General features: G+C 40.4%; 2 protein-coding genes across 2 annotated transcripts; both read right to left on the reverse strand.

Moving 5' to 3' along the window:
• Positions 1-106: 106 nt before the first annotated feature.
• hnrnpul1 (heterogeneous nuclear ribonucleoprotein U-like 1) lies at positions 107-10932 on the reverse strand. The gene is made up of 16 exons (XM_084351836.1): positions 10827-10932; positions 10012-10325; positions 9449-9712; positions 8993-9206; positions 8734-8807; positions 8075-8214; positions 7565-7664; positions 7352-7464; positions 6818-7084; positions 6344-6466; positions 6128-6256; positions 3497-3665; positions 2458-2724; positions 2117-2274; positions 1791-2018; positions 107-1023 (listed from the first exon to the last, which is right to left on the reverse strand). The coding sequence occupies exons 2-16, from the start codon at positions 10289-10291 to the stop codon at positions 907-909; spliced, it is 2643 nt and encodes an 880-aa protein (XP_084207962.1). The 5' UTR covers positions 10292-10325; positions 10827-10932; the 3' UTR covers positions 107-906.
• A 392-nt stretch (positions 10933-11324) lies between these two features.
• Positions 11325-14000, reverse strand: opa3 (outer mitochondrial membrane lipid metabolism regulator OPA3). Its single transcript, XM_084350789.1, has 2 exons — positions 13812-14000; positions 11325-12281 (listed from the first exon to the last, which is right to left on the reverse strand). Exons 1-2 carry the CDS (start codon positions 13951-13953, stop codon positions 11953-11955), a joined length of 471 nt encoding a protein of 156 aa, XP_084206915.1. The 5' UTR covers positions 13954-14000; the 3' UTR covers positions 11325-11952.
• Positions 14001-14428: the final 428 nt, after the last annotated feature.

A 14428-nucleotide genomic window follows, 5' to 3' on the forward strand; every position in this document is an offset into this window, starting at 1 on the left:
GTCTTCAATTTCAATTTCAATCTTGTTGAAAATAAGAAAAATACAACAATGATGAATCATGCAGTATGTGTTGTTTGTGGCAGAAAAAAAGGAACACATGAACATCTACAGGCGTATACAATTGCATTTATTGTATAAAGACAAGAAGACAGCTTGGGTAACTGGTCAGTCAGATTTTCATTTTCAGGTAGAAAAAAATGGGTTTGACAACAAGATTTAACTACTGGACTCAATAAACACCAATCACAAAAGGGATTAAAAAAAAACTGCACATAACTACTAAGAGTGGCAAAATATTCTTCTCAATCAAAGACTCAATTAACGCTTAAATACTACAGTATCAACAACACCTATAAAAAAATGATGTATGAATTCTATTGGAGTAAATAAAATGTGCTCACTCAGAACTGAAAAATAAAGAGCAAGAGAAAAAGGGTCATGAAGGTAAAAAGCATGCATTTTGTTCTTTGTTAAGCTTCTCAAAACAAGCAAAATTATTCAGGATTTGCTGTATTTATCCTGCCTTGTCACTTTTTCACACTATGCATCCTATAAAATATACAATAACCTCTTCAATCTGTAGCAAATGTGGAGTTTGCAGTTCTACAGACATCCACATTCAATGCATAATAGATAACATTCATTAAATGCTTTGATACCTATCATCTACCACCTCACAGTCACTGCGTAGGGTAAGACTTCATTCAGTAAAAAAAAAATGAAAAGACATCAAACTGTATACAGTTTAAGTGTACACTGATTGGTGAGGAATGAAGGCTACTGTGTTAAACCCGACAGAGACCGTTATGACTGGGGACTTGATGTGAGACTGTACAAAAATCAACTTGCTGCAGAGGTCAGAGGGTTTAGGACACAGGTGGATGCAGGTAGAGATGCAGGGCGAAGCTACTGGGAACCAGAAGATGAGCCTTGGCTGCCCTGTCCAGGGTAGCTGCCATACTGGCTGTAATACTGGTTCCACTGATTCTGGTTCTGGTAGTACTGCTGCCACTGCTGAGCATACTGGAGGGAGAAACAGAAAGCAAGAACAGCAATGAGAGCATGCAAAAGTTGAAAAAAAAACACTATGTGAGAAGTGTGAAGAATGGTGTCCCCCTGGTGCTCTTCAGTTAAGGGAACCTACTAGTATAGAGTTTTGAAAAAGTCTGAGGCACTCAAGAAGGTATCGAGTTAAAACGTCATTTAAGGAGACGTTTAAGGATTTTAACTCATTATACTCTTGAGTGCCGCAGACGTCTTCAACAATTCTAAACCTGAGGCATGCAAAATGTATTTATTCCCCCCTAACTATCTGTGAATTTCCATTTTTGCACCTCTCTTATGCAGGGTGCTTCACTTTTAGAAGAAAAAACACCCAGAGTCTATCGTATGAGTGACAAACATTAAATACCTCCAGCAAAAATATGTTTGTGGTTTGCTCCTTTGTTTACAAATTTAGGATGTGTATTCAGCCGAATTATAGCACAAATATAAAGTGGAGAATGTGCACTGCCTTTGTTTGTTTTTTTTAAACACTAAACCAAGCAGCACCAGCATAACGCCGCCCAGCTATGTCAATTTCTGGTACGTCCCTATCACTACCTCTACTGGTGGAATGGAACTGCCCCCAGGCAGTGGTAAGTGGCTACTGCAAATAGGGTTAGCTAGCTACCTGAGGTTAATGTTACCTCACCAGGTACAATGCTACACCCTCTTCAACCCATTTTAGTTATTTTGTCAAATGTGCATTAAAGGCAGGGACAGGCAGTGTTTCATTAGTCATTGCCTACCTGCTGATATTGCTGGTTGTAGCTCTGCTGCTGTTGTTGTTGCTGCTGCTGCTGTTGCTGCGGCTGCTGCTGCTGCGGCTGTTGCTGGTGGTGGTTGTACGTCTGTCCAGTGGCAGGTGTCTGGCTGTAGCTCTGGCTGTATCCCTGGCTGTATCCTGGGTACTGGCTGTAGTAATTCTGGTTGTAGCTGCCCTGGTTGTATCCTGGACTGTAGCTCTGGTTGTAGCCCTGGAGAAGAAGAAGAGAAATACATTTATTTCACATTACATTTACATTAAATTTCATCTGTTTTTTCAGTTTTTTAATTTCTCTAAATTTATAAGTACCTGGTTGTATCCTCCTCCTCCCTTGGTGTACGGGGCAGAGCGATTATAGCTTCCTCCTGACTGCTGGCTGCGGCTATATCCACTACTGCGTGAATCAGAGCCTCCGTCGCGGTAGCTGTTTCCCCAACGGTTCTGGTTGTAGCTGCCACGATTGTAGCCTGCCAAATAAACAAAAATCATGTTACAATTTACAATATACATACAAAACGTTAGTGTAAACCCAACAAATGTGTTTAAGCAACCTCATTAGCTATGCAGCTTGGATGTAACCAAAATTACTTTAGCTTTACAAAAAAAGAAAAAAAACATCATCATAAGATATTTTTGACTCCTTCACTCACCTCCTCTGTATCCACTGCCTCCATCTCCACTGCGGTTCTGGTAGCCACTGCGAGGCCCATCACGGTTGTCATACCGCTGGAAGCTACCACCGCCGCCACGGCCGCGGAACCCACCCTGCCTGTTGTCAAAGCGTTTTTCAGGGGGTGGGCCAGCCTTGCGGCCCTCCTCATTGTACTGCTTCAACAGATTTTCAGCCTCTTCGCACTGCAGCTCAGCGTACGTCACTGCCTCCAGGAAGTCGCAAGCCTCAGGGAGAGTAAAGTTGGCTTGGAGAGTGATAGAGGTGACCACAGGAGGAGGAGAAGGAGAGAGACAGCCCATCCAGCAAGAGACGGATGGAGAAAAAGAGAGAAAGAGAGGGGTAGGGGGTTGTAGTGAAGACCAGAGGAGGCACACCACCGGAAGACAAAATGAAAAATAATTACTACCATACAAAGACAGTGGACATCATAGAGCAGAAACTAAGAGCAGATAGATGAAAGCAGATGGCAGGGTAGAGGGAACAAACATCACCTCCAGGGGAACATGGAGGAAAAATTTGTTTAAGCAGACAAAGGAGAGGGGGGAGTTCAGTAGAGGTGGGGAGGGGGCAAAAAGGACAACTAGAAGGTTGGTGAGAGGAGGAAAAAGCACTGCAAACCAAGAACAGCTGATGTAACGCACTTACAAATTAACTTCCAAAAACTTCAGCACGTGACTGCTTGTAAGTTTGCTATTTGGAAACATCCTTTTCAGAGAAGCAAATTGTGCAATATTAGCTCGACTATTACATGGCCTCAACAAGGCCCGAGTCTCAGTTTGCAGTGCATTAAAAGGTAAGCTGTATGGCAAGTGGCAGATAGAGGGCAAAAAATAAGGAAGAATCGAATTTATGTGGACCATTAAAAAAAAAAAATGTCCAGGTCTGATATCTGGCCAAAGCCTATGATGGGGGAAGGGGGGAGGGGGACATCTTCCAAGTTTGATTTTAGAGACAACACATAGAAAAGTAAAAAAGTAGATCTGGTGTTTTATTTGTTTTTTCCACAGCATTCCTACCTTTCATTTCTAAAACAGCATGATCGGGCACATCCTTCCCCTGCTCATTGGTTTGCTTTAATGTTCGTTCTTTTAAATCCTCGTCCGTGGGACAAATTACAATAGCCTTGCGTTGAAAACCTTCAAAAGGACGCATTTTTCGTCTCCTTGCTGATCCATATACATTTGTCTAGCAATGGTGACAAGAAAGAAGTAGAAGCTTGTTTGTTATTGTTTACTTGTAATGGCTTTCCACTGGAAGGAAGCTGGAACCCTGCAATAATGAAGTGAGAGAGGTTTGGCTTGGATGTCAGTCTACGCTTTTACTCAGGTTCTAATGGCCTCTCATCACTCCACAGACTTACCTCGTGATCTGTGCATCCAGGTGCCCTGTGACTCCTGACGAATGTTAGTTATGGACACAGGGGGACCCCACAAATGCTTAAACTGACTACACTGTACAGTATGTTCGCGCAGTCACAACAACATACGAAGTTCAGATCAATAAATAATAAAATATAGATATTTAAAGTGATATTAGGAATTACTGTGCTTGTTCAATTATGTCTTCATGCAGTGCGATTCTTGTAAAAAGTTATGTTACAACTGGAATTAATAATGTCAGCATTTTTCCACCGTCATGACCTCTTATCTATGCCTTTGCAGAAATGAAAATGCAGAGTTAGGATTCTAAAGAAAAGTGAAGCACCTCCAAAGTAATTCAAATATACTTTGCTTTAGCAATGTTGATTCAGCTTGATAATTCTGGTTCTTACACAATACCAGTCCATATTCTTTGCATATTATTGAATAAAGGAAAAAAAAAACGTATGGCCAAAGCACAATCTACCACATGCAAATTTAGGCTGCAATAAATTATTTCCGATAACAAGCGAGATAACAGCAGTTTCAAATTTGTTACAACGACTCGATTAAATAAATATTCTGTATTACTTGCCACGTAAATATGTAAGCTCGTCACCTCAGTATTAACCACTTCATGACAACTGGGAACACCAAAAACCTAAATGTGATTGTTAATTGCATCATTACATTTCTTTCCATCACCACAGTTGTTTGTTAACCTTAGCCACACTTTAAAATCTCTGTTTGGTTCTCTATATTCTAAAAAATATTCCTTGACACATCTGTACAGCTTTAAGAAATAAAAAACCGAATTAAAACATTTCTTAACAAATCCTCAAGTGTTTAAAAATTGCAGCTGTTTGCAATTACATAATGGATCTTTATAACAAACCCCTAATAAGGCTAACTTACACATTATATTCTGAATTCAAGCTGCCACAAAACCACCTGGCAAACGCAGCTATAAAAATAAAGTCAGCATCATACTGTCATTATTCAAATGAAGGATTCACAGTCACCAATTTATAAACGCACAATAAAGCTTCTGAATTGGCCGGCAACTCAAGTATCAGCTGTAATCTAACAATCTCCCTGTTTACACAACAGTAACCACATGTTTCTATGCTCACCAAAACACAAGCAACACTAGGCTTTGAGTATGTTAAAAGAAGTTCTATAGCAATGTCAGACTAATATTTATATGACAACTTGAAATCAATAAGTAACATTTAATACTTTTATTCTGAATGTGATAATAATATTAATAGCAGCGTAACAAATTTAGCAACTAATATGACTTTACAATTCAATGGTATTACACTTCATCATTACTGTGACTTGTTTACTGTAACACTTTCAATGCATAAATAAAAGATTAGTAAAAAATCTTCATGCATTCATTTCAATCCCAACTTATGAACCCTACCACTTCTTACACACCATCATTTCCATTGACAACATCTACAAATCAACCGCATACATCTGACAACTCTTTTTTCATAAAGTAAATGCTCTCTTTCTAATAAGCTCAATTTACTGTAAAACTTTGTCAATCTCATACTCTTAAGGTTTACAATATCAAGCTACATCAAAACAACTTGCTATTCTGACGGGTCCCCCTCACACTTACCTTGACTTACCTCGTCTTCATACGGACTCTAGTCCCAGTCAAGACAACAACAGACAGATATAACCCACCTGCATATACTCACAGTGTCCACGGAAAAGCCAATCCATCATTAGACCCACCTACCTGTTTTTACACTGTCCTAGCACAAGCATCTGAAAATCTAAAAACTGTTAGTCATTACTTACCTTCAGGGTCAATTCATTAAAAAACACACTCAAAAGTTCCATGTATCTCACTTAAAATAGCTTTTTAAAAAGCTATCAACTCTGTCTTATTAAATTAGCAACAGAAGGTGTTTTTCTTACTCACCAGTCAGAGCTTACTTGTTTCTCAACATCTTTACATAGTCATGGTTTACTTGTACATTGTTGAAATTCACAAGACAAACAATACTGTATTATGACAAGAAATAGCAAGTGAAAATATACTGAGGGATGAAAACATGAAATATTCTGTCACTTATGAGAGCCATTAATCATTTTCTTTTTCAATACATGACAAGCAAGTGACAAGAGGGTGATCAATGCTTCTTCTACTCTATCATACACAGAGCCCCCTGAAAGATAAATAAATAGTCCATTAGAGAGATTGATCATCAGGGCACATTGACTGACTGTGGCGTGTATCAGAGCAGAGTGTGGGTGTGAGGGCAGTACCTGATCTAAGATGTAGTTGCGTCTCTTGCGGGCAGCGATCTCAATCAGCCTGTTCAGACACTGGGTGGCCTGCTGGATCAGAACATCCCAGCGCCCGGCATAGTTCTTCTGGCGACGCAGACCCATCACCTGCTCAACAAATAGTCAGATAAGACCATGGTGGTCAGTGTCACTGTGTGAAGTGTGTTTAACTGGGCAGTGGGGGCCCAAACCAACCTTCATCTTGTCCATGATGGCATTTGTGCCCAAGATGTTGTACTTCTTCTCAGGGTTAGTCTCTGCGTGCTTTATGGCCCAAGTAGTCTTTCCACAGGCGGGCAGGCCAACCATCATCAAGATCTGAAATAAGTGCACAAAAAAACATGTTAATTCTGCATCCATTTCAGAGGTGCAAAGATTTAAAGTTGACAGCTGTTAAATTCAAACCTCCTCTCAATAAGATATAGTGACTCAAAATATGCTTTACCATATGGTTGCGTCAGCAGTTGTTAAATCTTTGCCAATTACATTCACTATGTGTCACATTGATGTTGAGAAAAAAATCCCAAAACTGAAAAGGGTGATATTTCTGTTTTATAGGCACTGGACCCAATTTTCAGGCTGCACGCATCAATCACAGTTTAATGGGGTTCTTTTTTGTTTTTTAGCAAAAATGCCAGATATTGGTTTATATTCTCAGTGCTTCCTTACCTCGCAGTCAGCTTTGGTGGCAGGTCCCTTAGTGCCTCTGATTTTGTCCTCCATCTCAAGATTGTGGATGTAGGTGTAACCCTCCGGTGGGGGGAAGTATGGTGCCGGCTTCTGTCCAAAGTTAAACTCAACGGCACAATTCTTCACCAGGACATGAGGGAACAGGGCACGACCCGCCAGCGCCTCCTTGGTTGTCCGGAAAGCCACGCCCAACTCCACCCCATTCTTAGAAAAGCCCATCTCCACCTCGTCACCACTGTCAAAGTCCTAAAATTAAAGTCATGAGGCAGCAAAAAGCATCATTAGTTTTTGTTAGTGTCAACTACGTGGACAAAACAATATCAGAATCACTACAATTTTTTACCACAATTATTTGTGAAAAATAACATATAATCATTGATGAATTAATCTAACAGACATCCATTTCACTTAACTGCTTTGTAATAGAGGACAATAAAGCAGTAATTCCAAATTATCCTTATATGATACAATTAAAAGATGATTAGGGATTGAATTACAGCTGCCATTACTTACGACGTAACAGCCGATGACGTCGTTTTCCCCAAACTTCTCGCCGAAGTCTGCAAACTTACAGTTTTCAGATTTCTTTCCTGTTCCTCCATAACCAAAGGAGAAGGGCTCCTCACCTACAACAAGTCATAAAGAAACACATTGTTTCCATTTCTGGCCACGGCTCTCTTTAGCAGGAAAGTTTCATTCATTTCAAATAGAAATTGCTCCACTCACCAAGCTGAGTGCTGCAGTAGTTGAGTGACCATCCAATTCTGACCACATGGGGATCTGGCTCACTGCTGGGCAGGTGCTTTACTGGAATTTCCTCATTGATCTGAAGAGTGGGAGACAAATATGACAAAATATGTATTTATATATTTACTTGAACATGTTTTTCTTTTCTCAACTAAATTAACTAAATTCTGTAGTTATTGTTAGAGATGGCAATGGCAATTTTAGACAGTACAAATATATGGTTAAGACCAGCTTTGAGGCCAAAACTGTGTGTAATACTTAAATGTAAAGATATTACATGTTAACAGGAGAAACAAAGAAGCTGCTCATCCACTGTTTCAAAAATAATAAATTAATAAAGCCTGTTACATGTATTAGGGACCATTATGTCCACACAGTATAGAGAAAATGTTAATTTACAGTAGCCCCATGTCTCAGCAGATGAAACCACTTGCTCCCTCAGAAAAGTTAGCATGCCCATCTTAGGGTTGTGCGTGTAGCACACGTTACCTTCATCTCGTAACACACGCGGCCGCGGGTGACACCATGTGAAGCTCGTGCTCCAGCCCACAGATAAGCAAAGCCTTCAATTGTCAGTGGATAACCACTGTAGCGATCTCGGGAAACTTTGAAGTGCAGATCACAGTTGTCTGAAAAGAAGCCAAAACGTATTTCAAGTTATTTGTTTGGAAAAGGTGGCATAACAAATCCAGCATTTTATTTGCAAAACATGACATGACATGCATTTCAAAATGGATCTTGAGATGGCATTTACCTCTGGGCAATGCTTTCCATTTACTAATATGTCACAGTAAAATGTATCAACATGCTCTGTACAGATATGTTGAGGGGAAAAAACCTGACAGGGAACTGAGAGTTGCTGCACTATAGGTTTGAAGCAGAATGGAGTGAGTTAATCTAACTGCTACACTGTCCTAACTCCTTCTTGGACACATGGACCTGACCTTCGGGAAAATGCTACTATTGTATGATACATTAATAACTTAATCTGAATCTAAAAATTTAACTTGAATAGCGATGCTTATTGAGAATGCAAACCAGCCAGCTCAGTCTGTTTACAGCTGGGACAGTGATTCATAACAGCTTTAACTACATTTTTCACAAGTCATCTTTACTCAGGCAGAGATCCATTTAATCCCCATACTTACATGTATCAATTGTGACAAGAGTGTCATCTATGTTCTCCTCCTCATCTTCAGCAGGGGGCTGTGGTGTTCGGGATCTGTGCGACATCAGCAGAGTATGAAGTTTACAACCAGTATTATTGACAAAATTCACATAAATACACTAGTCAATGACTGTATATTTTGTATATTGTTCTACTTTTGCAGTATTGTACTATTATGCTGACTTAAAACATCAGCTAAAAGCCTAAATTCCAAATATCACAATTTACAATGAGCATACCTCTTTTCCTCACGATGCTCATAGTAGCCGTAGCTCCTGTTCTCCTCATATGGTCGCTTGCGGCTTTGGTGTCCACCTTTGTCACCTTCAGCTTTGACTTGCTCAGCCTGAGCTGCATCCTCTTGTCCATGCTCATGTTCAGTCCCATGATTATCCTGCTCTACATCTCCAACAGCCTCGGCGTCATCTTCAGTTTTGACCTCCACCTTGACTTCTGAAATGAAAAATCACAGTGAGCTACCTGTTCATGGGGTAGAACTGTACAAGCACACTTAATTAAAAAGAACACCTTGTTGAGGTAAATTATTACGTCTTATTATGTGGTAAATTATTATGTCTTATTTCAAAAAAATAAGTAAAAGTCAAACATTTCTAAATGGCATCTGGGAGCAAAAAGATTCTGTCTCCAGGGCATTTTTCATATTGCATGTATAGCCATAAAACATTGAAAATCACCTTTCTGCTGCTCAACGCTCGCCTCTGGCTCAGGCACAGGCTTGGCCTCTTCCTCAGACATCATTTCAGATTTGTGTATGTCAACATCTGCTGTGAAGTCGGGCATGCTGTGACCCGAGTCTGAGGTTTGCTGACTTTCAAAAGGCTCGCCCTCTGGCTCCTCATCCTCATAGTAACCACCTGAATCTCTACCCTCATCTTCCTCTTGAGGAAAATCACCATCGCCATCGCCTTCACGTTCCTCTTCCTCATCTACTTCTGCATCTGAAAAAGAGGGTAGTCCAAAACTCTAAGTGTCAGGCTCACAAAAACAGAAAGATATGAACCTGTGGAACAATATGCATGAATTTGTTTGACAGTTTGATTTCTTCAAATTTCTGATCTACAACTTCACTTTGACAAAATAGGCAGGCACTTTAAAATCAGGCATAACTGGGGCGCCTATCAAAGATTTCGTAAAGTGGAAAATTGACTCTTAAGTTAATATACCACACATCTTCAACGCCAATATCTGATGGGATAGCAAAATATATTTTTAAAGTAACAGCATTAATGGGGGATACCTTGTTTCTCTTCATTCTCTTCATCCTCTACATCCTCTACATCTTCTACATCTTCTTCGTCTTCGTTGTCTTGGATGTCCTGGCAGTACTCATCGTCCTGCTCCCCTTGCTCTGGGGCATCAGCCGGGGCATCAGCCGGGGCATCATCCTGAGCTTCAGCCTCCAGAGCGGCTTTCAGCCTCTCCACCAGGTCCGCCTTCAGGCCTCTGGTGTCCAGGCCGCGGCGCTGAAGCTCCTCTTTTAATTCGTTTACTTTCAGTTTCTTTACGTCAACACTCATTGTGCTTCAGATGTTTGCTGTCTTTAAATAGTTGCTACAAAAAACAGATACAAAAAACACGGTTAAGTAGGACTAACAACATTGCGTCTAACTTTCAAATCGATAGCTGATGGCGGCAGTCCGCCTTAGCCAAACAGGCTACGTTAGCTTGTTAGCTAGTCTAGAAGCAGCGCTAGCTAATAAGTTACCGCCGTACCTGGTTCCGCAGAACATCTATAAAATAAACCATGTGGTCCTTACTTTATAACGGCATATGCATATATAATTATTGCAAGGTAAACCTATCTCTGTGATCTTTGCTCATGTTTCTATCCACTTCAAGTTGGTGCTACGTGGGCTAACGTTTGTAACCTTCTTAGCCTAGCGTTAGCTAACTAGCTAACAGACCGCGAACCAATGCATGTAATTCTAACTCTGAGAGCACGCAAGCTGCAAGCGTTGATCTGATTTACATGCAAGTCCTGTAGTCAAAGCAGTTTTGGGCAGTTTATCACTTAAGACACAAAATAAGACAAAAAATAATGTTGAGGCCTACCTCCTCACACGCGAGTTGCGCGGGTCAGCCGTGATAGATGATGGAGACAGTCGCTACTGCCCTCTAGGGTCGGACACCAGACCAAACATAAAACCGGAAGTTAACTGGACCAACACACATGCATACACAGGGTTATTATTGGACTACTAGTTTCCCTAACAAACCGAGGTGCACACGTTGAAAATGCTAGTTTGTATTGCTATGTTATATTTGGACGGCTTAATATGAAGGAGAATCGACATATGAGCTTAAGTAGTTTGTACGTTACCCGTCACGCACTTGGTACACTCCAAAGCCGGAAGTGATGCGGTGTTTACATTGAACGAATGCTGGGTAGTGTAGTCTTTATAAGTGCCCGCCTTATCACTTCTGCCAGCACTCCACTAAATGACCCATTTAGTGTGGAGCGACTGGAAGAATAGGGGGATCATCTGGGCTGAATTTCTAGTTTCAGTTTCAGTGAAGTTTATCTTAATTTATGTGAAATGCGACACAAACTCTGAGACAGCATACCATTTTATTTTACACCATCCATTTACACTTGTCATCACATCCAGTAAAACTGCACCAGAAAAGGGATTTACAGCAAAATACGTCATGTTAATTAACCAATAGGGGCAGACACTCAAAAATAATCCACTGATATGATCAGATGTTTGTTTTTGTTATCCGTTTTGGCAATCAAGGGCAAGCGTGAGTCAATCTAAAATCCAGAGTCACTCACAACTGAAGTCAATTAAATCATGAAAATCACTTTCATAAATGATCAAGATCCATAACGATCACTGAAACGAAAGGAAAACTTAATATGATGGAGTTTTTACTGTAAATCTTTATATACAGTCAGCTTTATGAACATGCAAGATCAACCATAGAAATACACTATGAATATCATAGTCTATATCACAATCCCCCATTACTACCAGTTGCTCAAAACATAAGCTACTGACAACACCCACATTCCCTGTGCACTGATATGCTTACTTCCTGTCCACGGACAGGGGACTGCGTATGAAGTAGGGCCGTTATCAGGCTGTACATATGGCAGTACAATGTTTTGCACTCTTGTTCTTTCACATACTGACCAGCAAACCGGGCCACGTCATAATGCAAAGAACTAATTTAATCACTTTTTGCTGATAACAGGAAAGGACAGCAGTTGCCTGTTGACCTCCCTCAGCTGAGCATCTAGAGTCTCTGTGGTTAGTTCGAGTTCTGCTAGTTGAGTCTGTAGGTTTGTGATGGTCTCGTTCAGCTCTTCTTCTTTGCGGCGTGAATTAGCAGCCTGCCTGCTGTACTCCAGCACCATGCATCCACCACCAATGAGGAAGATGATTGCCTCTCCCAGCAGCTCTGCACCCAGTTCTGCAGCCGCCTCCTCATTCAGCGGCTTAATGGTGGAACCCCGAAAGCCCATGATCCGCATCTTCGTTCTCATCTCAATCCAGTGGTAAACTGTGAGGACAAACAACATTGGTGATCGCACAGGTCCACTTAGATTATCAATATGGTATCTTGGTGTTGGTCACATTTGAACAAGGATTGCAACAGTATGACATTTTCATTTTACGATAACCATCTCAGAAAATATAACAGTTTTACGATATTCAGTATTAGACATTTATTATTACTAATATTATCAGCTACAATGACCCGTAGAGGTATAAAAACAGAAGGGTATTTTTTGTTTGTTTTGTTTTGTTTTTTGGTTGAACAAACACTTATTTACAATTTTCCAAAACATTATTTCCTGACAGACATCAAACTTGATATAAACATTAAATACAGGAAAACTAACACAATCTGAATACATTTAAGGGACAGAAAATCAAAAATACCTGTCTTTCTCACTTCCTGTCGTGCTTTTTATCCATCTCGATTGTCTTGGTGTGAGCTGCCAAGTTTTGGAAGATGTCAATTTTAGCGATATCTTCCTGTATCGCCACTCATTAGAAAGTGTGCATCTATTTATGGACAAAAGGCTAGCTAACAAAGCTAGCTTTGGTACAGCTCAGTTGAGGAGAATTCGATTAACATCCCCCGCTGTCTTAAGCAAAAGCCTCTCATCCACATGCACGTGTCCTTCTGCACAGTCAAACGATGTAGTTGGATAGAAGGAGAATAGCTCCAACTTGAAACAACAAGTGCTATCTATTTGTAAAACATGACAACTCAAACCAAAACAATCTAGATGGATAAATAGCAATACAGGTAAGAGGAAAAATATGTATTTTTGATTTTGAGGTGAACTGTCTCTTTAAAAGCAGTCAGTACCTTGTGGCATTTGTCCAAGTGTCCATAATATTGTTAATTGTATCAAGAGATATGTCTTTGAATGATCATACCCAATGTTTCTCTATTTTCCTAATTAAAAGGTTTTCTTCCACGTTATCAATATAATATTGGAAAGATTTGCTGTCCTCTTAATATGTCACAGTTTTTGTATAGTACTGTTTTATGTTGTGTGAAAAATGTAAATGTTTTGAAAATGAACTGTGACTAGTTATAGATCATCTGAGGATGGGACAAGTTTTCTAATATGCATATTCAGTGTAAACAACCTTACATGAAACTAGCTCTTCTTTCTATTTTGACAGTGTTTATTGCGACTAAACAGAACTGCCTGATGTGTCTAAACAACAGAGCACAGTGGCTGGTCAGAAATATGCTCACCAATTCAACTGTTATGTCAATATCTGAACAGGACGTGGGGCAAAAGGGCAGAAAGCATTGTGCTGTCCTGTGCTGATAGCACAGCAGAGGCTCGGCCTCATACAACCTGTTCAATGACACACAAGACCCGCCTTCCTAGAGCTTTCCCGGCTCCTATTGGTCTACCAGATTAACCTACGACAATGATTGGCTAAGCGCTCTTGACAGGTGCAATGTGATTGGTTGCTGCACCCCTTTCGCTTTAGCCATCGTCCGAGTAACTGACACTGAAATCTAGCGGTCATTGCTAGCTCCGTTAGCTCGGTTACTCACTGTTCGCTGGCGGCAGACAGATGTAAGTCTTAAAAAACTCGCTTCTCCGGGCTCCCGCTTTTATTCGGTTCGCCACAGGCTTGCTCATCTGCCTAACTCCCAGATAGAGGAGCTTGGCAATGGGAAAGGCACCAACAACCATCTTGGCGGAAATACTTCACCAGCGCGGGGCGGAGCACGCTGAGGTTACGCGATGACGTAAATTGATTGACAAATGCGGCCACCAATCCGCGCACGCGTGTGAAAGACAAAGCTTTATTAAATGGCTCACCGTATTAATCATGTGAACTTTGTATTGCAATGAGGTTTCTGGTGAAACAAGAGGTATTACATATACTATGAGCTATTTTACACACATGACCATCACTCATACATGCAACATTATGCTATTAGAAATGCAAATATAGTTGATTAATTGATTAGTCGATCAAAATCTGGACACTGGGGAACTTTGATGAGCATTTTTTCCACAACTGATATTTCATAGACTAAACAATTAATCAATTAATCGTTAAAAGAATCAGCAGATGAATCTATGACAATATATGTTATTCTCCACATGTATACAGTTATATATTGTATAGGCCCACGAGATATTATTCAATTATAAGACCTAA

This window comes from Pagrus pagrus, assembly GCF_965226575.1.
Source record: "Pagrus pagrus genome assembly, chromosome: 4".
Taxonomy (NCBI): domain Eukaryota; kingdom Metazoa; phylum Chordata; class Actinopteri; order Spariformes; family Sparidae; genus Pagrus; species Pagrus pagrus.

Coding starts and splice junctions, on each gene's coding strand:
- hnrnpul1 (XM_084351836.1), bottom strand. CDS start 10,291: ATGAGTGTTGACGTAAAGAAACTGAAAGTAAACGAATTAAAAGAGGAG. Junction 9,713..10,011: donor AGAGAATGAAGAGAAACAAG/GTATCCCCCATT, acceptor CCTCTTTTTCAG/ATGCAGAAGTAGATGAGGAA. Junction 7,085..7,351: donor ACGTCATCGGCTGTTACGTC/GTAAGTAATGGC, acceptor CTTTAATTTTAG/GACTTTGACAGTGGTGACGA.
- opa3 (XM_084350789.1), bottom strand. CDS start 13,953: ATGGTTGTTGGTGCCTTTCCCATTGCCAAGCTCCTCTATCTGGGAGTT. Junction 12,282..13,811: donor CTGTCTGCCGCCAGCGAACA/GTGAGTAACCGA, acceptor TTGTCCTCACAG/TTTACCACTGGATTGAGATG.